General features: G+C 40.6%; 1 protein-coding gene across 1 annotated transcript in view; it reads left to right on the forward strand.

Annotated features, from left to right (window-relative positions):
* COL22A1 (collagen type XXII alpha 1 chain) overlaps window positions 1–20813 on the forward strand; it is a 196552-nt gene that overhangs the window by 55840 nt on the left and 119899 nt on the right. The window contains exons 4-10 of the mRNA XM_017818265.1: window positions 4438–4549; window positions 10917–11040; window positions 13029–13304; window positions 14396–14476; window positions 15087–15200; window positions 15657–15701; window positions 20425–20478. Of these exons, the coding sequence (XP_017673754.1) occupies window positions 4438–4549; window positions 10917–11040; window positions 13029–13304; window positions 14396–14476; window positions 15087–15200; window positions 15657–15701; window positions 20425–20478 (806 nt within the window). The remainder of the gene's footprint in view (window positions 1–4437; window positions 4550–10916; window positions 11041–13028; window positions 13305–14395; window positions 14477–15086; window positions 15201–15656; window positions 15702–20424; window positions 20479–20813) is intronic.

Raw genomic sequence — 20813 nt, forward strand, 5'->3', positions numbered from 1 at the left:
GTCACTGACAATGTGGTGCTTCCTTGGTGGTAGAAAAACCAAAGAACAGCCTCTGTTTTGACTGTAAGTCCAGCATGAAAATGCTAATATGACACATTAAACTGTTTGGGGAAAGTCCTCAGTAAGCAACTTTCAATGCACTGTTAGTGGAAAAACACTGCCAGGGAAACATCCTGTTCAAGTGCTGGAGAAATGATTACAGCATTGCTTATTTTTTACATTATTATTTTGGTTCAAAGTTTAAACTCTGAACGCTTCATGCTGTCTCCCTCACAATCCCAGTTCCAGTCCTAAAGTCAAGGGAACATACTCCATCCAAATTGCTTCCAGGCACATGAAATAAACAAAATGCTAGTAGTAACAGTAGTACTAACAGTAATAATACTACAAGTAGCGGTAACAGTAATAATGTACTTTCTTGTCCTTCAGCTGAAATAGTCTTAGAGATTACTTTAAGTCACAAATTCATTTTGGAGGTTTTCCTAGGTATTTTTTTTTCCCAGTTCCACCTGGGCAATCTGGCTTAACTACTTTCTCAGCTCAAATATTTTGGGTTTGTTTGTTTCTTCTCTTGAAGAGATTTTGAAAATCACAGCTGATTAATCAAGCTGATAGCTGAATTTAAAAATCTGCAACCTTTATTCAATCCTGATGGCAAATGAGAAAATGTAAATATAAATTATGTGTGATTAGTTAACATTTTTGTCCTCTTCTGCTTCACTCATTGCACAAAATGGAGAGCATTCCCTACAAACAGAATATGTCTCACACAACTTCAGTACTCTGAGAATTCCTGTCAGTATGAGCTCCCTTTCTGCTGAACAGAAGGAGTTAGGCCCTGCCTAGTAGGGGTTCAGTCTGTCCTTAGATCAGAGACAGTTGTGATGAGTTGTTTTCTTAAAGACCCTATATTTCTCTGCTGACTCAAAAGGGAACAGAGGAAACTTGTATACACCAGATGTCTCCTCTTCAGACAGCTAAAACTGAGATGCATCTCATCCTTGACAGAGTTCGCAATTTTTCAGTGCATGGCCTGATGACAAGTTTTCTGTAATGCTACTGAAATCCTCCAACAACCAAAGTGTCCATTTCCTCCAAGGGCTTTGGTTTGCAATGGAGTATCCAGCAGTGGAGGTTATCTCACCAGCTGTAGACCTTTACTAGGTGAGGTTTAGTGTGCAACTGGAGCATCCCAAGCTTTCTTTATGTCAAGGAAGAGAAACATAAGTTTTTGACATCTGTTTTAGTATGAAATTAATCTTTCCCTAGAAGCACCTGTGCCAAACTGTATGAGAGACTCTGTTATCATCCTGTCTAGAGAGCTGACATGTAGTCAGATGAACCCCATGTGAAGTGCTCTGTAACCAAAGAATCATAGCATGGTTTGGGTTGAAGGGGACCCCAAAGATCATCTAGTTCCAATCCCTCTGCTGTGGGCAGGGACACCTTTCACTAGACCAGGTTGCCCAAAGCCCCATTCTTCCTCTGAGCATAGTGGAGGCATTATCTAAATTTGACACAGAGTAAATTGATAGTGTGATTAAATCAGATCCTTTCACTGGTTTTGGGTGTGAACTCTGAGACATCTGAAGTCTTATCATTCAAATGGACCTACATGATATTTTTCAAAGAACAACCCTCACATGTAATTTAATGAAAAATACATAAAGGAATTTGAAATTTGCCTATCCATAGCCTGAATGAGGAAAATCCTATTATGATTTACTTGTGTGCTTTATCAATCTTGAATGTAAATGAGATTAATTTATGAGCGTGACTTATTTTCATTACAGCAAGTTCTGTTTGCAAAATAGTTTGCTTATGCTTTATAGTGTTATTTAGGCTTTTGAAACTGTATTTTGAGAGGAAATCTCAGGGGAAAAAAAAAAGAAGAGATGGATTGAATCTGACTCTTAACTCATTTCCACTGAAAAAACATGTTAATGTGCACGCCTTCGGAGTTGCTCATGATGTGAACATTTGCTTGAGTTGCCAGAGAAAATGGGAGCAACTTTGGGTCTGAGCTAATGATGGGAAGACTCAGCAAGATGTTCTTGTCTCACTGTATCTTGCTCTTGTGTATTTTTAGCAATAGGGATTCTCAAGCTCAGTGAGATGAGCAATACTTCACAGCTTGAGGCTTCTGGTGACCTGACATAATGATGTCACTTGGGCAGCATTTCAGGCTTCACCATCCACAGCTCATCTCCTGTGAATGGTTAACAATTTCCCTTCCCAGTCAGTGTGGTCTCTTTGTGCCAGCAACACTCAATTGCCTTCCTCACATTCCTGGGGTTGGGGCAGATGAGGAATATGTACTGCACAGTGGAATAAACTGTGGGATGGCTTATAGGGACAGGTCATACTGTGTTTTGTGATAGCCAGGAGGGAGCTTTCAAGTTCTAGTAGGGTCCATTTAGCATGATTTATAGCTGCAGTCTTGGCTGGTTGCAGTTTGTCAGAAAGGTGTATCACTGGAGTTGCTGCAGAGGTGATTATGAGGTGGAGCCATGAGGCCCTGGAGCATCCTAACTACTTTATTTGCCTTCCTGAATGTCCAGTAATAGATGAAAATAGAGTGGACAGGAGGGAAAAGCTGTTGACAGCCAGGAAAGTTACTGTAATACTAAAGGCCTCAACTTGGCACCAGGCAACCATTTCTCTCTTTGCAAACAATTAAGATTATATTTCCACAGAGAAAACTATTTCTTTAGAAAAAAGTCCAGAAAATGAAGAAAGCATTATATTTTATTTGCTGTCTGCTATCTTGATTAGCCTAGAGACTAGCCTATGCAGGGTTTTGCACCTATTTATTTATATTAATGTGAAGAATTATATAATTAGGTGGGTGCCTTTTCGTGTTCCAGCTGTTTTCAGCTTCTGCAGTGCCTTTTAGCCTGAAAGGCTCATGAGGGCAACTAAGAAATCCAAGACTCATCAGGCCTAAGTTCATCACACAAAAATATTTATCTACCCTAGAAAAGTTTCAAGAGCTCACCAACTGAACAAAGTTAAAAGAACAGCCATAGTTTAAAACCAATTTATCAAAATAAGTTACTCTTACCTCACCAGGTTTATGTGCTGGAATCACAAAGACAGGAGTTAATGTGTGTTATTGTTCATGTGTGAGGGGAAGACGAGTTTGGAATAGCCCAAATAAAAGAAAGTCATGTATTCTCTGTTTGGTTTCTCACAGCCTGCCTTTTACAGTGCCTTTGGTTCTGGGAGTGGCTGTTCATTTGGATTTGAACCCTGTGGAGCCAATTTGGAGCTAAAAGTAGCATGTTTGCATCCACACAGTACTGCACCTCCAGGAACTGGTTGCATTCCTGACCATGACACCATTGTATTCCCACTGTCCCCAGCAGTAGCAGCTGGGACTTCATGTCCCAAAACCATGGGTTAGTTGTGACTGGTATCATATTGATGTTGGAGCTGAGTAGACTCAATAGTGGGGTTTATGACTGAGCTAATAATATCTTGTTAGAACAAAGTCAGAAGCTTCAGACAAATATCTTCTGTCAAAATTAATAGCTCATAACAATGAGAGGTTGATTGGACTAAGTTATGTTAAAATGATATGAAAAACATATGTAGTCAAGTTTCTTGGGCAAGTGGTTTTTGATAAAGACACAAACCTATTAGAATGGATCCAGAAGAGATCCATAGAAATGATGAGAATGCTGGAACACCTCTGCTATGAAGAAGTTCTGAGTTGGGGATGCTTAAACTGGAGAAGTGAAGGCTTGTGGAGGACCTTCTCATGGCTTTTCCCTGTATGAAAGGGTCTTTTAAGAAAGAGAGAGATACCTTTTATCAAGGTCTGTATTTACACAACAAGGGACTACAGTTTTAAACTGAAAGAAGGTAGATTTAGATTGGAGAGAAAGAATTAAATTTTACGATGAAGGTGCAGAAGCACTGGTACATATTGCCCAGAGAAGCTGTGCATGCCCCATCCTTTGAAGTGTCCAAGGACAGGTTGGATGGGGCTTTAAGCAACCTGGTCTAGTGGAAGGTGTCCTGTTCATGGCAGGGATATTGGCATTAGATGATCTTTGAAGGTCCCTTCCCACCCAAAACATTTTGTGCTTCTATGATTCTACAATTAAGTGTTTCATTCTGCACCTGTGTGTTTTTCTACACGAGAGTTAATGAATTATACAGTATTTTCGGGATGTTGTGGCAATGCAAACATTAACTACTGATTTCTGGAGAACTCTGTCCAGGGCCTGTTACAGCTTGAGTTTATGCTTGGGTTTGCGTTTTAGACTAAGCAGATTAGACTATGTCAGAATTTTGTTATGGTTTTTCCCAACAAGAACAAGCCTGGTTTCTAAAGTGCTGTTTGTGGTCTAAGATAACAACCTAAATACAGTTGAAGGCATGTTCCACTGCCTGATCAATGTCTTGTATTTATACGTCTGTTATGGACAGGATTTGACCTGATGGATTCGTTCAGTGTGAAGCAGATTTTTGGAATGAAAGAAAACGGAATTCAGAGTGCTTATGTACGACTTGGAAGCTTTCCTGTTGTTCAGAAAACTGAGTGAGTAGCCTGTTTTTTTTCACTTGATCTTCATTTTAACCTCTGCTTTGCACTATTTGGTTCCTCTAGCTTACCCTTGTAGGAGTTATCTGATGCCTACACATATATTGCTGCTTTGGAGCCTCTGCACCAACTATAGTCTCCATCCTGGTAGAGTATGAGCTAGGTTTGATGTATCTCAATGATTCTGAGGAGCAATATCAAGAAATTCACTAAAGAACTTAGTGCTTAATAGCTTCTAAAAGGAATTTTTCTTGGTGCTCCCATTGGGATAGAAATTTGCTAAATACAAGAGGCCAGTTCCTGATAGATGTTGTTACCAGTTAGCTAATAGGGGTTTTGGCCTTGTAAAAGAATGAGCAATTTTTAATCCTGTGTCAATGTGGATTCAGTCCTCAGAGCCCCTTATGACCTAGGGCTGCCAGTTGTGTCATAGTCTATCACAACAGTTTCTTTTCAGGTTTTAACTTGAGCCCTGCTAACATTAGTCTTGAAAAGAGTGAGTGCATAATTTCACTGAGTAGCCATGAGCCATAGATAGTATTGTCATCATTAACACTTTTGCAGTAAATTTCTCTGTGCTGGTTTGAACTTTAGCTTAAAATATCAATAGTAATTCTTTGCCTTCTTATGGAGAAGGGCAGTTATTTTTTATTCTGTTTTTAGCTTTTTTTACTCATCTCACTGTATATTTCAATATAAGGCCTGGGACTTATATTTTCTTGATTTCATAATATTTTTTTCGTCCTGGAGTCAGCCTGGATTGATTTGTTCTTTTCCTCTCCTCCTCTTTCTCCATATAAACACACAGTTAAAAAAAAAAAAAAAGTAATAATATGATATACTGAAAGGAAAACTGTTTACTCCAAAGTCCATAAATGATATCAAGTCTAAGGGTAAGTAAACTCATGATCTGTGATCTGATTCTACTCAGCTAACTAAAGACATCTTGGTCTTAATATATACGTAACTGGTCTGTGTGTAGGTAGAAATAAACCTATTTCACTTGTCTCACAGCAATCTCTTGGTTCTGCGTGATACTATGACAAGTAGGACTAGTGCAATCGCTGGAGTATAAGCAGGAACTATCAAGTATGAGTTGATAATCTTCATATCAGGCAACTCAGTCACCACCACTGTGATGTGATGTCTAATCCTAGTTTCCATAATTCAGCAGATAGAAATGGGGAGAATGAAAGTTTGAAGAGCTGTGAAGCAAGTCTAACAGTGAGAAATTCAAGAAGTGCAGTACAGACAAGTAAAATGAAGAAGCGGTTAACAACTGAAGTGATTGTTCTCTGTAAGAACCTCTGGGAAATCAAAGTTTAGTAAAGGGTCTTTGGCTAAGGAGAGTGGTAGACTGAAAGTCCGTGGTTACTTGTTAATGGCATCAAAAAGCAGCAGGGAAGAAAGGCCTACTTTTCATTATGAATGTAATTAACAACTGAAAAAAGTTATCACAGATTACAGAGAGTCGTCCGTTTGAATTTCTTTTTCAAATTAAGGGTTGAAGCACTTTGTTGTTGTTTCTATTGTTGTTTTCCCAGAAAGACTGAGGGAGTGAAGCCAGACCAACCAGCTATGACAGCTTTCCGTCTGCTCAGATTACACCCTTTTATTTGTTGTTGCTGTTGTCTTTAAAACAAGTAGAATATTTTATTGCCCAGGACAATAAGAAGTAAAACATCCTTAATTAGTAGATTGAAATGACTAAGCTTCCTTTTGAATGATTCTGAAACATGGAATTAAAGAAAGACTTTTATGTTTTCGACCTTTTGTATTGCAACTTCCACACTCCTCTGGTTTGGGAACAAACCCAAATGGATATAACACCATGGAAGGTGTTTGCATATTTAGTTCCTTTTAGCCTTTGTATGCCAGGACTCTGAGACACTGAATATAGAGTCATTGCTCACAGAAAATAAAATCTTGTAAAGCTGCACAAAACCCATAACTGGAATAATAAACCAAACAAAAACATCTGTCCTATCTCGCAGATAACCTCAAGCAATGTTTAGCAACCAATAGCAACATCTCATAATTAGATACAAAATCATTAACTGAGTAATATATGTAATTCACTTTATTATCTGCTTAAAGGATTTGTATCCTTTTGTATAAGCAACAGTACTTTTACAAAGTGCCAGCTTAGCTGTCCGGGAAATGTGCCTACTCATCTTCCAATCTGTAACCTAAAACTATGAACTTCTTCCTCTTTGCGGTGAGGCATCATCTGTGAGCAGGCAAATACAACAGACAGGAGCTTGGATGCAGTCAATGACCTGATCACTGAGAGACAGGTCTCTGTAGCTGGCTGAGGGCCGGTCCTGAAATCTGGCTGGTGTTTCTCCCCACTCCTCGTGTAGCTGGGACTGTCCTACTGTTTGTTTACAGCTCCTCAGAGGATCTTCTGGCCAAAATCGTGCCCCAGATGTATGGTTTTGAGTGCTCAGGCTTGTTTCTCATTACTGTTGTCTTGTCTAATGCCAAGATTTTGTCTCACTGTCTTGTTCTGTGTCTCTGAGTCCTGACTCCAGGACCTTCCTCCTGACCATGTCCATCCCTCAGTTTTCTCTTGCTTGCTCTGGTTCCAGCCTGACTTGATCATGATCTCGGCTATCTTGGCTACCACTTCACAGAACTACCTGATTCTTGGTCAAGCTTCTAGTCATGATCTGTTTACTCTTTATATTGGTGCATTGTTGTCTTCCCTGGTTTCTGAGTCTTGGGTGTATACCTTGGTGTGTTTTTCTGGAGTTTCTATTTCCTGACATCAGCTTTGACTTCAGTCACCTGCCTTAGGTTTCTCCATGAGCCCTTGCCCTGGTCTCATCATCTGTCTCCTTCCCAGAGAAGAAATTGTCCAAAAAGCTACAGGAGCCTCCTACACTGAACAAGAAACCTGCTGAAAGCATCCTTGTTCCTTATTTCTTCCCAAACATATATTTCATATGAGGAACAGCAGAGACAACTCAGATTGTTCAGCCTAGAGGACAGAAAGCTCGGGGAGGGAGAATCTTATCCATGTGTTTAGATACCTGATAGAGAAGAAGCAAAGAAGATGGAGCCAGGATCTCCTTAGTCATATTCATTGACAGGCCGAGAAGGAATGGGAATAAATTAAATCCATGAATTCTAGACAGAAGAAAAACCTTCTTTAGCTTAGATGATCTCAAGAGGTCCCTCATTATCTCCTATTTATAACAAGGTAAAGGACATTAGGCATGACTGAGATGGAATGACTGAAGGCTTTTTTGGTCTTTTAGCGAGTAAAGGACTGAAGGGAGAGCTGAGAAACATAGAACAGATTGCAGCAAAGAGAGGAGAACAAATTGTTCACATGGCTCCTGTGGAAAAAAAAGTTGTTTTGGGAAAATTAAACTATAGCAAGTGAGATTTAGGATAGGTTTGGGGTTATTTGGTGTTTTGTTTTTTGTTTTTGGTTTTGGTTTTTTTCAGCATGCAGGACAGTGAAAGACAGGAAGAAATTACTTAGAGAGGTTGTATCTATTCCTTCACTGAGGTTTCTGAGGTAGAAGCCAGAAAGATGTCTGCCAAGGATGTATGGGTGAGGTTGATTGTGTTGTGAAAATCCTTCTCGCTATTAAAATTTTTTCTTTGTAGAAGTTGTGATTCGACTGACCTTGTAGTTGAGTTAATTTGACTTTTAGACTAACCTGCAGTATTGGGGGATTTTTTGTCTTGGAGTTTTACGAGGCCCTCTTCTGCAATCTATCCTGTTGTCAGAATTATAGACCAAGGAGCTGGCAAAGTGCTCCCTGTAGGTACCAAGCATCCAGCAAACCTCTGTGGTATGGATCACCAGTCCAAGTCAGCCTTGCGTGAAAGAAGAAAATAAAATATTTCTGGGGACAGCAATTCCTGCCCTTGGATCTCTAAGTAAAGCTGAACTTCTAGATGGAGATCACTTTTTAGTGAGGAAATAAGTGAAAACTCCTAAACAAAGTTTTTATTATATATGTAGCAATGCATCTCTGTAAAAGAAGTAGAGACCAACAGCTTCAGAAGAAACTTTTATTACATCTTCAGAGCAATGAGAGTGTCTTCAGATTTGCTTTTGGCATGAAACCTTTTTCTGTTTGGAACTTGCAACCAGTTCCTTGACCGCTTTAAAAATCAGTTGAGGGTGGCAAGTAATAGGTCATTATAGCTTTCTGTCGGTTTAAATCTACCTGATGGGCTGTTTGTCAGCCCTGTGTGATGAGGTGTGGCCAGACTCACAGGGATATTTAGGTACCTAACTCCCAGTTATTTCTGTAGGCACTAAGCATTAAGCATCTGAAAACCCTTCCTGAAATTAAGCTTGCATAATGGTATTCCTGTTCCCAACTCGGAGATGTCCAGAATCATAAAATCATTAAGGTTGGAAAAGACCTGTAAGATCATTGAGTACAACTGTTATCCTACACTGCCATTTTCACTGCTAAACCATGACCCCAAGTGCCATATCCACACTGTTTTTTGAGCATTTTCAGGGATGGTGAATCCACCACTTCCCTGGGCAGCCCGTTCCAACGCCTGACCACCTTTTTGGTAAATAATTTTTTTCTTAATGTCTAGTCTAAGGTGATCCTCTTTCCAGGTCCTACTTCCGTTCACCTCCAGATGCTGCTTCTGGCCCTTCCTGTAGATGGATATCACAGTTGTTAACCTCCCGTCAACTCAGACCTCCTTGGTAAAATAACCAGTACCAAAAAATAAGACAGCCTTGTCTACTTTCCTAAGGGAAGGATTTTGTAAAGGAGCTATGGGACTCTGGTTCAGTTTTCTTTGGGAAGAAGTTGGAATAGTTCAGAGAGTGCCTTTTTCCCCGGGAGGAAAAACCAACTTATACAGCAAAAACCACAGGAATGGATAAAGCCACAGTGTTCTGAATTTATAACTTGACTAAAAAGATAGGGAATTCAAAGCACAGATTAAAATATGATCTAGTATTTTGGCATTAGGAAAGATCAGCTCTCAACCTTTGCTGTAATTGCAAACCAGACTATTCTGGAAATTTTGAAGACTTTTTGCTTTTAACATAATTAAAGGCCTCTAGTTTTATGTGCCTTTGACTGTGCCAGTTTCTGCATAGTGATGGATTGTGTCACCTATTTGTTAAGAGAATCTGTCTTCATAGTTTGCTCTTCATTAATTGCTGCTGTTGTGTTTTGTTTTCTAATGAATGCTTGTGCCTGACTGCTCAGATATGCCAAAGCGAAGACATGATATTTAGGAAGGGTTTATTTAGGAATGATCAGAGAAGCAGGCTGGCTTGGGCATGAGGAACCATGTTGGGCATGAAGAACTGGGACTCTTCAGGCGAGAAAAGAGATGGCTTAGAGGCATTATAAACAAAGTCTGAAAAATCATGAATGCTGTAAAAAATAAAACAAGAAGAGGTTCATTGTGTTGTCCCTGATAAGATCTGAGTTAGGTCCTGAACAAACAGGAGGAGGCTCCTTATACAGAGGGTAGCAGAGTGTGATTCCTTGCCAAAGGATGTTGTGAATATCATAGGTTTACCTGAGTTCAAGGGGAAGATGAAGAAGTCCATATAAGATAAATCCACAGAAATTTATTAATATAGAAATTGGTTTTGTCTCTGAATTTGACTACCCGATCCCTAAAACTGGGGGTAGGAGAGAGATATGTTTGTTCTATTCATTCGTGTTCTTAGGCATCCAGTAATGGCTAGTGACAAAAAAAAAAAAAAAAAAAAAAAAAAAGGATGCTATATTAGTGATCCCTTCTGTCCACCCCTGCATCCCCATGTTATGGTATGTTTTTATGTTGGAGTAGAGTCAAACAGTGTTTGATTTGGTTGCGGTGTCATACCAAGTAAATTTCTGGCTAATGTATTTGCAATGTTTGATTTGAGAAGGTTCTCCTGTTCTCACAGGCCATCAGCCAAGGAACATCTTCTTGGAAAGACATCAGTTGTAGTGCCTGTTTTGGGGCAAATATTACAGTGTTTGTTGCTAGATGTTCCTGCCCATTCTCAGAAGTCACTGGTCTCCAGCACACCTGAAGAAGAACGGAATTATTTACAGATTGTATGAACAGAAGCAGCAAGTAAAAAACAACCTTTTTAACGTGATGGATACTCGACTGCAGATTTTCACTATTTCTTATCCAATTTGAGAGCTTCTCCATTGGAATTAAAAAGGGCTTCACAAGGACAGAATTGCCTGGAGGGCACAAGCTCATGTTTGTCTCTCTGCAGGCATCCAAATAAAGCAGATTTTGTAGGAACTACAATGATACTTTAGGGAACTATTACTGGGACACCGAGCGAGTTTTAGAAGTTCTGCTCTTCACTGCTGAGCCTGATACAATGTTCTCTTTCCCCTCCCCATGCCAGGGATGTATTTCCACAAGGTCTGCCTGATGAATATGCCTTTGTAACTACCTTCAAATTCCGGAAGGCTTCCAGGAAAGAAGACTGGTATATTTGGCAGATTATCGACAAGTACGGCATACCACAGGTAAGAGGCCCTTTTGCAGCCATTAGGAACAGCCTTCTTTCTCTATTTTTGTTGCCATGAACCAGTTTTCTTGCTTTAGCCTCCCACTCCTTTTTCCTTGCAGACTGATAAAAATCCCTTTACCTGTTTTTCACTGCATTCTGCTGAAAATTCTTTACCTTTAATTCAACCCTGGATGAAGGTTTGCATCGACCTTGGTTTTTATTAGTATGAAAATAAATATGTTAGTTTGAAAGAGGGACAAAAAATACCATCCTTGCTCTTGAAACTACTGTTGAGTTTTTAGTTGTTTTGTTCAGATAGTTCTGTTTAGGAAAATTATTTTACCTGTTTGGAAAACTATTGTCACACAGAGCAGTGAGTTATGTCAGGTTTTTGCACAGAGTTCTTCTAGATGTCATGCAAAGTTTTATGAGTTCCTGCTTTTGGTGTGGATATAACACTTATTATAACTCCATAACCCTAGGTCCTGGCTGCTGCATGATATGATATGTTTTTTCTTGAAGTACTCTCATGTTCTCAGAAGAAAAATGCCGTAAGAGTGTACTAAAGGGCTGTCTGCCCTTAGACAGCATGTTCTTAACAGCTTGCTAGAGTTTAGGTGTTTGAGTGTGCTTGAGGAGGGACTGGTTTGGATGGGCTGTATGTTTTTCTGATCAGCAACAAATATGGTGCAGCACCAAATCTGATGCTGATGGCATTACTCATGACTCTAAACTGGAGTGTCAGCATTGGGCTTACAAAGCTGTGTAATTCAGTGTTGTTGCTTTGGGACTGGTGTTCAAAACGATTTTGGGAACTCTCAGTGAAAGATAGGTGCAGTTGGAAGCATTAGCTAACTGGGTTTGAGACAATGGTAAAAAGTTTAGATGAAAATTTTTATTCATTTATTAAATGAATTGTGTTTTACTGTGTTACCTGCATTGTTATTTGCTGCAGAATGAGAATGCATGTATCATGCAGTATTTCTTGGAAGAAGTTGAAAACTTGAACTGTTTAGGTGTGAAGAGAAAAAAACACTCCATATTTCCAGTAATAATGTCAAAGTACCTTAAAATGTGGTGCCAGAAGTGCGTTAGAGCCTCATGAGCCCCGTTTCATGTAAAGTCAGTCCTGCTTTGGCCAGTCCATTGCACACCTGCACAGCTCACAGATGTAGACACTTCTGAGCCAATGCTGATTCGAGGTGGCATTCCCAGCCAGCACAGATCTCAGCTGCACGGAGAAGTTGGGTCAGATCTGGGGTCAGATCTGGGCTGCTTACATCACACACAGCTTGGTGCCAATGTGGTCCAAACTCCTTCCAGCTCTGCAGCTCGCAGACTCACCATTTGCTCCCCTGGCTCTGCCTGCTCCATTGCCTGCTGCTTGCTGGTAACTGCCTGACTTTGGTAAAAAAAGGAACCAATTTGTAAATGAACTAAAAGTATCATGTATTCAAAAGCCAATTTTTGCCTGCTCTGTAGCTCTTAAGACAGGGGATGGGGTGTAGCTGTAGTTTTCTGTTCAAAGCATCTGAAATAACATGTGGGCAGTGCTACAGCTCATCAGATTGGTTTCATACCAGGTGATGAAGCATTTGTCTGTGTCCCATGGGACAGCTGAGGACATGTGATGGGAGTAAAGAGCACAGAGACTGCTAGGAAGTAGTGGAGGAGTGCACAGGATAGAGGGATCCAAACCAGGTTCAACTTTGTCTCTCTGCCTTTGGGGAGATGCCCCTGATGTGCTACCACCCAACCACGCCCAAGCATTGCCTGGCTTTAGATGGTCATGGGTCTGCACCAAAGCCTGTGCAGCCACATTTTATTTACTAGCACAGGTGTGGGCTCCTTGTCCATATCTCTCACAAAACTCTGTCCAAGCTCTTTGCTTGGGCTTCTCACCACAGGCTGTACCATCCCTGGATTTGGTGGTGATGGAAAGCGGTCAGGAGGAAGGAGAAGACTTTGTACTTTCTTAGAAAAATCCATTCTGTTTCCATGCAGGTCTCGATCCGCCTGGATGGAGAGAACAAAGCTCTGGAGTACAACGCCGTGGGGCTCACCAAGGACGCCGTCAGGGTGGTCTTCAGAAACACACGAGTCAGTGACCTGTTCGACCGCAACTGGCACAAAATTGCCCTCAGCATCCAGTCGAAGGCTGTCTCGCTTTACATAGACTGCAAACTGGTGCAGGTGCTGCCTATTGAAGACAGGGAAAACATTGACATTCAAGGAAAGACTGTGATTGGCAAACGCTTGTATGACAGTGTCCCCATTGATGTGAGTATGGCTCTTCCAGATTAGAGCTGGGGTAATGTTCAGGATTGGGTTTGCAGCACATGAATGGGGTTTTGGGGATTATGTTGTAATTTACCCTTTTCCTGAGGCAGCATCGCTGAAATGTTACCAGTGTTACATAGCTAAGACAGGTTGGCACCTTATCATGCGCAGGACTTGCTGTCTTTTTATGTGAGACTGACAGTGTCTCCATAATAGGGATTAAAAATGAGAAATTTCATCTTTCTTCTGCAAGTGAAATAGCTTGGGTGCAGTATTGGAGAATTTCCAGAACTCTCAAGGAATTTCCTGATCATACAGAACGTGCTACAGTTAAAAGCAGAGAAAAAAATCACACACAAATATCATTGAACTGGGTACTGAACTCCATGTAAAGGCCTCTTATTGTCTGATCTTGGCATTATGAATGTTTCCACCCATGATAGGAAGAGATGGGAGGGGAAAGGAAGCTTGTTAACTCAGGAGAGTCATGGTACATTCTCAGTTCCTTGGATATCAAACGACTCTTTGTACAATTGAAGTGGAGACCTGCAGGATGGACCTGATTGTCCAGCAGCAGTGTTAACCTGGTATAATTTATGTGTGATCATTTGGTGTTTGAGACTTGTGTAATCCTTCTATCTGTGCAAAATGGATGGCACGTGCATATTAAATGTGCGTATTAAACATCATTTCTCATGTAGGGGTAAAATGTCAGAAGATGCCAGGCACAGCCGGGGAAAAACAAACCTTCTGTCTAGACAAAATTCTAGGAGGGACAGTGGTGTCCAGGATATGTCTTCTCAGGCAGAAATTTGGCTAGAACATGGGGATTAGCATGAATACCTTCACCAGAATTTTAATAGGTATATTCAGGGTCTCATTAGTTCAGCTCTCTCGGACCATGCTGAGATATTGGTCCATTATTGACAGGTACAGCTAGAGAGTGACTACAGGACCCATGGAATCACTCTGAAGTTAGCACCATCTGGATTTTGTTTGTATTTGCCTGCTCTGTTTGTATCCAAGCAAAAGGACATGCGGTCTTTAATAATTCAGTGTGTCTGAGACTGTTGCCTCGCTTTGTTTTCCAGTTTGATCTTCAGCGGATGGTTATTTACTGTGATTCCCGGCATGCTGAGCTGGAGACGTGCTGCGACATTCCCTCTGGACCGGTAAGCTCCTTTTTGTCATTTATTCATTTTCACATGAACACTCTTCACTGAAATCTCTTAACATAAATCAGGAAATGTATGGCAGTATGGGATTATAATTTTTTTAATGAGGGTGAATGAAACCTTACTGTGTAATTGGTAATGTAGTAGAGCCAGAGGAGGACCACTGCAGACGGGTGAGTATGAGAAATTTGAAGTTTCCAAGTTCCTCTTTCCTTGTCAAACTGTCAGGGGAAACAAAACCCTGAAGTGATGATGGAACAACAGAAATGCAGCGTGAAATATTCAGTGTGTTTCCCACTGGTTTTATTTGGGAACAGATAAAACCAGCACCAGTTGCTGCCTATTTTCCTGTGCCCAACTCTTACCAGAAACTTCCACCCTCCTTTCAACTCTTCTCCCCTCAATCTTGGTTAAAGAGATTCATTGTTCATTTTGCCACATTTTTCCCTATTGCTTGGATGAATGGCTTTTGTGGGATTTCATTCCTCCTGAGGACTCATTTGGCTGTGTGTTATACAGTAGTGCCTGTGGGGTTTCTCTAAAGAGCATGGCAGGGGAAACTTTCCAGCATCAAAGGCTTTGTCATGACCTTGGTGTTTGGGTGCAGTGCCAGGTCACGGTCCTGACGGAAGCACCTCCCCTGGAAGTGAGGCCCACTGTTGGCAGTGAGCAAGTTGGCCACCTCAAGACATTCAACTGCTCCTGTCTTGCTGGACAGAAGGTGAGTGTTGAGACAAGAATGTTTTATTTGGGGACGTCCATAGAAGCAATGGAAGTTTTCCCATGTATTTTCTCCTTACCTAGTTCAGTGATTTTGACCCTGCTGCTAGTCATGGTAGCAACATTGAAATAAAAGTAGTTATTTTTATCCAGGCCAGTTAGGTGCATCCTTCTTCAAAAAAAATAAACCAAACCAGATTCTGGAGGTAAATATAGCCACATTGAAAAAAAATCTCATAGCTTTTGAAGGTGGTATGCTTGCTTATGCTGGCTGTGACTAAGACCTCTGAGAAGCCTGTTCCACTGTCACTGCTCCTGAGGGCATGTCAGCTTTGTTCTCTTCTCTGCTTAAACCTAAAAACATTTTTGTTGTCCTCAGCAGTTGCAGGATCATGCCCCTTGCTTGGTTATATAATGAGAAGATCGGTCTGATTAATCATGTTTCTTTTTGTCTTAGGGGGAGAGGGGTCTAATTGGCCCTGAAGGTCCTAAAGGTCAAAAGGTCAGTAATATGTGTTAGTCCACTTGTTTAAGAAAATCAACAACAATGAAACAGTTTCATAGTAAGCTGAAGAGTTAAAGATTTTGAGAATTGAGAGTCGATTTAGCATATGACTAAGTTCAGACAGTTTTGGATGAGCCTGAGGCAGAGCAGGAGGCTCTGACTATCTTGTGTCTTTGTTCTACGCTTGCTTTTAGATGTTTCTGTTGCTGCTTTATGTCATTCTTAAAGTAAATGTCTTGCACAATGCTTCCCTGTAGCTTTTAAACTGGCTTTTTGCAAGTTACTGTTATTCTCTTACTAGGTCATGCACAGCTTCCATGGCAAGTCACCTGGAAAATGACGAGCTTCTTCTCTGCTGTGCCTTGCTCAGCAGTACTATATATCCATAAGTTGGGTAGCAGCCTTCCAGTCACACTCCACAAAATTTCCTGAAACTAACAGCAAAAGATTAGTCACAATCTGTTATCCTTATGAAGATTATCTGAGTCATGATGTTAAATATAGGCCATTTCCCTCAGCACTCCTTCCTAGATAGCAGGGTAGGAGAGTGGTTGTAATGTCTGCTTCAATTTTCACAGAGCAGCCTTTATATTACCCTGCATGTTCTGCAAGTTTCTTTCATATACACGTGTGCATTCAGCACAAACACATTTTCCTTCTGTGCTTGGTTACAAACAGAGCTGTGAGGCAATAGACTCTAAGGGAGTACAGGTACTGGAAGAAAACAGTTTCATACACTGATGAAGAGGTGAAAACTGGTGGTGGTGGTTCCCAGCTTTCCATCTGTGTGATGGAAAAGATTTTTGGGAACAAGTTGTATTCAAAACTTTTTGCATCTGAGTCACTTCTACAAATTCAGTCACTGAGTTTATATTTATTGTGTGAATAATTGAATTGCAGCTCACCAGAGTCACTCAGTTATTATGAAACACTGTGAGAGGGGAAAGGGGAAATCTCTGGGTCTTGGAAGGTCAGACATCCTCAAAAATGTATTGTGTTTTGGCAAAGCTCGGCTTGCTGTCTGCAGGGACAAGGTGTGGAGTAAGGAGATGCATTTTGGAGTATGTTTTCTGCTGCAATGAAAGAACATGGACTCATTAGTACTCAGATGTGCCTGACTGAATGTGCAGAAAACAACTCCTTGTGCTTCCACATATATAAATAGCAGTTTTCTATTTTAATCTGTGACAGCTTAAATAATGATGGGCTGTTTTGAAGAATAGCAGAGCCATGACTGTTGTGAGGAGGTTGCAGAAGGACAATAATGATAATAATAAAAGGGCCCTGCAGTAACTTCTCCTTGTCTGTCACCACTTTGACAAGGTCTGTACACCGGTCAGGGTGTCTGCCCTGTATAACATGGCACACTGCTGGGGTGCAGGAGGCACTAGTGGAATACAAAAGGGTGTTTGTATAAGCACAGCATCAGCAGATTTTCTGTTACAGACCCCAGAAGGGCTGGCCCACTCCTGTATGTGTGTGGCTGGAAAGATCTAGAGATGTGTGTGACTTTTCTCTGGCGGTAGTGATCTGAGACTTGTACATAGACAAGGCAGGACTGTGTCACAGTCTCAAGGGCCTGGGGATGATGCCATTTAAATCCAGGATCTGACCAATTTGGTACAAATGTGATATTTCAGACAAATGACTTGGCTTCTGTATCTGCTAAATAAGGCAATTAATAGATTTTGCACCTGACTTGCAAAGACATTGTGATTAAATAACATATACTTCCCTTGACAGGAGTTCTTACATCACTTTTTCCAAGGACCAGCTTGTCACAGTCCTTGCTCTGTGTTCAAGAATGAATTTTGCTCTCCTCACCTCTCTCTGCAGCATTACTGAGCTACCCAGGCTAAAATGCTGGCCGTGGGGAGGAAATTCAATGCTGTTTGCAAATCCCCAACATTACCACCTGATATTTATCAAAGAAAGACCAAGGGCCCACAAAAATATGAGTGGCTTCTGCATTACAGAGTTGTACATGTCCATAATATGTTTTAGGATCATTAAACTTGGCTCCTCATTTCTATGGTGCAAGGGGGTGTTTTAAAGTTTTGTTTTTGGGTAATGAAAAGGGTGTAAAGCTTTCTTAAAGCAACAAATAAAAAAGATTTCCATTTTCATTTGAATCCAAGAACAGGGGCTTCAAGAAACACTTAAAAAAAAATTAAAATAATAAGATCTCTACTATACTCTTAGGCTTGATTAAATAGGCAGTGAGCATAACATAAGAGAAGACTGAACACTGATTAAACAGAGAGATTGGAGTAAACAAATAAATAAGAAAAGAAATTATCAGGGAAATAATGGAGACAGAACAACATCAGACCTCTGAGCCAAAATTCCTAATTTTCTCTATAAACATCGTCACTACTAAGCATCTCTTGTTTGGGATGAGTTACAACGCTGAAATCTACCTCTAGATAACTGAGGCCCAAGGAATATTTAGGTAGGTTCTAAGTATTTCAGCATTATCCAAAAAAAACCTTTCACAGGCTGATATTAAGAAATGTCCTGTGAGAGACTATATATGGCCATGTAAGTAACCCAGCAAAGCAGCTGGTTCAGCTGTATCAGGAAAAAGGCCCACAGCTTGTGGTAGTCACCTGAGAAATTAGTCCCAGGAGATACCAACAGGGAGAGAAATCAGTGCTAAAAACCCCCTTTAGCCCAGTACAGTGATCTTTGGAGAGGCTTGCAAAGTCAAGAGGATTGTGAGGCTCCTTCTCTAAGCTGTGAGAGTTTTGGGATTTGGTTTGGTTTGGTTTGGTTTTGGTTTCCCTAGACCAGCAGTAGCTGGTGCGGTTTTTACTCTGTATTCAAAAAAAAAAAAAAAATAATGGTTATGTGTTTCTCTATGTTTTCTTTAAAAAAAGGTCATTTTGACAGTCTTTTAAGTAAAATGAATGTGGCTGCCATCTATTTGAGTTAAAAATGGAGAGACTTGTGTTCAGGCTCTGCTATCCTGAGCTCCTATAGCATATTCCTTCTTTTAGAGGAGGAGGTTTGGGCAGGCTTTTCTTACAATGTCATCTGTCCAGAGGAAATATTCAAAGTTTATAACCAGTGTGGGAAGATAATGAGTTTCCAATACTCTCTGAGTCTTCAAAGGCAGGACAAAATGGGAGAGCTCACAATTATTAAAAAAAGTGAGAAAAGTCCCTGGGAGATGAGCACCTCTGTCTCAATCACCCATGCTGCCAAACTGAGAGGAGACACAGTGATATGTCTTGGAAGGAGGTAAGATAAAGGAAGGTATTGGGAAAGAGTTAGGCATTGGCCAACGTGCCTGAAGCTGGGTCCTATTGGTAAATTTTAGAGGCTAATCACAGCCCAGTCTAATTTATTTTCCTTCCACGCTCCCTCTGCGTGCTGTGTTGTTTGCAGGCAGCCAGGATGGCTGGTTGGAGCACTAGGCTGATGGTCAACAGGCTTCTTCTCTCTTCCAGAGCTGTTATTATCCGAGTTTAAAAAAAAATCTGTTCTCTGTGAGATGTGTTTTTGTCCACATAGAAATGACAATGCTTACCTGCCCTTGAAAAGTTTGTGAAGTCCAGTGTATTAGACATCCTCTGACAGGATGTATTTTTTCTCCAGATTGGAAAGGTTTGGTACTTTTAGTGACTTAGAAGAGATGGCTTCCTAAAAACTTTTATGAATTTTACCACAGCCTTCCTAGTTGACCATGCCATTGCTATTCCATATATGCCACTTGCTCTGAGTTTGCTTTCTTTTGGCAAAAAACAGAACAAAAAGGTTAAAGAAAGAAACTTACCTGTGCTTTCAAAAGCTTTTAAGAAACTTTCCTCTGTTTTCTTCACCTGGGAAAAAGAAACCACGATCTTGACAAATGCTTCCAGTGTCTCATGTCTAGTTTTGAGATAGCAGAGCAGTACATGAAAATGATTTGCAGGTATTTCTCTGCACTTGCTGGTTTTGGCACCCCTTTTAATTCTGTATCTGAAGAACATTTATGAAATCATATATCCTTTTTGATTCTTTATCCTTTTCACCCCTATCCTTCTGAGGAGACAAATGGAGAAAAAGTTTTGCTTCATTTTTGATTGACCATTTTTCCCTTTTTCCTCCCCATGTATTTCCTTCCCCAGTTATAATTTTTCCACCCATCACAATTCGTATATTTTCAAATGTCTCTTTTCTACGTCCTCTTCCCTCTCTTCCATTGGAAAAAGCAGGGAGAGCAACTCTGTGACCGCTGCACACTTGTGCGAGGGAAGAGAGGAGTTATCTGATACTGAAAATTTAGCGTGAATGAAAACAAGGGGTTTGAATTTAAAAAGAAAAAAACCCAAATAAAATGTCAACAATATTTGCAGGTTTATCTTTTCCATATTTTAGGTGTGTACCCTCTAGGTCTTATGTAAACCACCTTTCCAAGTTCTTCCTGGCTTAATAGAAAATAAGCACTTTTGAAGAGAAAGATCTCTGCTTTGCCAGTGCACTCTGAAGGCTTCTACCAGTATTTTCACATGAAAAATAGAATAGAAAGTCCATCTGAAAACTTGTACACTGAAGTGACCATAAATGCAATGAGATACACCCAGTCCTCAGGGCAGGAGCTGAAATCTTGGCTATAGAGATTGGGGGGACCAAAAGTTTCCATAATCTCAGGCAAACCCTTGTTGCATCACTTTCCTTCTATGTTAAAAAAATGAATTAATTAACTCTGTGACAGTAAAACACTTTCTTTTTCAAGGGAGAAAGAGGCAGTCCAGGGTTTCCAGGACTCAGAGGAGAAAAAGGAGAGTCGGTAAGTAAGAAATATCTAATGGTTTTACTTAAGAAGATGAAAATACAAGTATTTGTTTGCTCCTTTGTGTTGAGAACTTGCTCACAATGTCATGTGACCTGATCAAATATGTTTCCCCTGCTGGACCTGAATCCCAAGGGGAAGCTGATCTTTCTGGAACGCACTGTCATCTCTTGGAGGGGGGAAAATGGAAGGGTTCATCCCTGAATACATCTGATAACTGACTTAGAATTGGCCTTCTAATTAAACGTGTAACTTGGATGTACTTGATTATAGCACAGATGCACGTCTGATGGGGACAGTGTGAAGCAACTGAACACAAAGAAGATGCAAAT

The sequence above is a fragment of the Lepidothrix coronata genome, unplaced genomic scaffold (assembly GCF_001604755.1).
Source record: "Lepidothrix coronata isolate B3197 unplaced genomic scaffold, Lepidothrix_coronata-1.0 Scaffold67, whole genome shotgun sequence".
Taxonomy (NCBI): domain Eukaryota; kingdom Metazoa; phylum Chordata; class Aves; order Passeriformes; family Pipridae; genus Lepidothrix; species Lepidothrix coronata.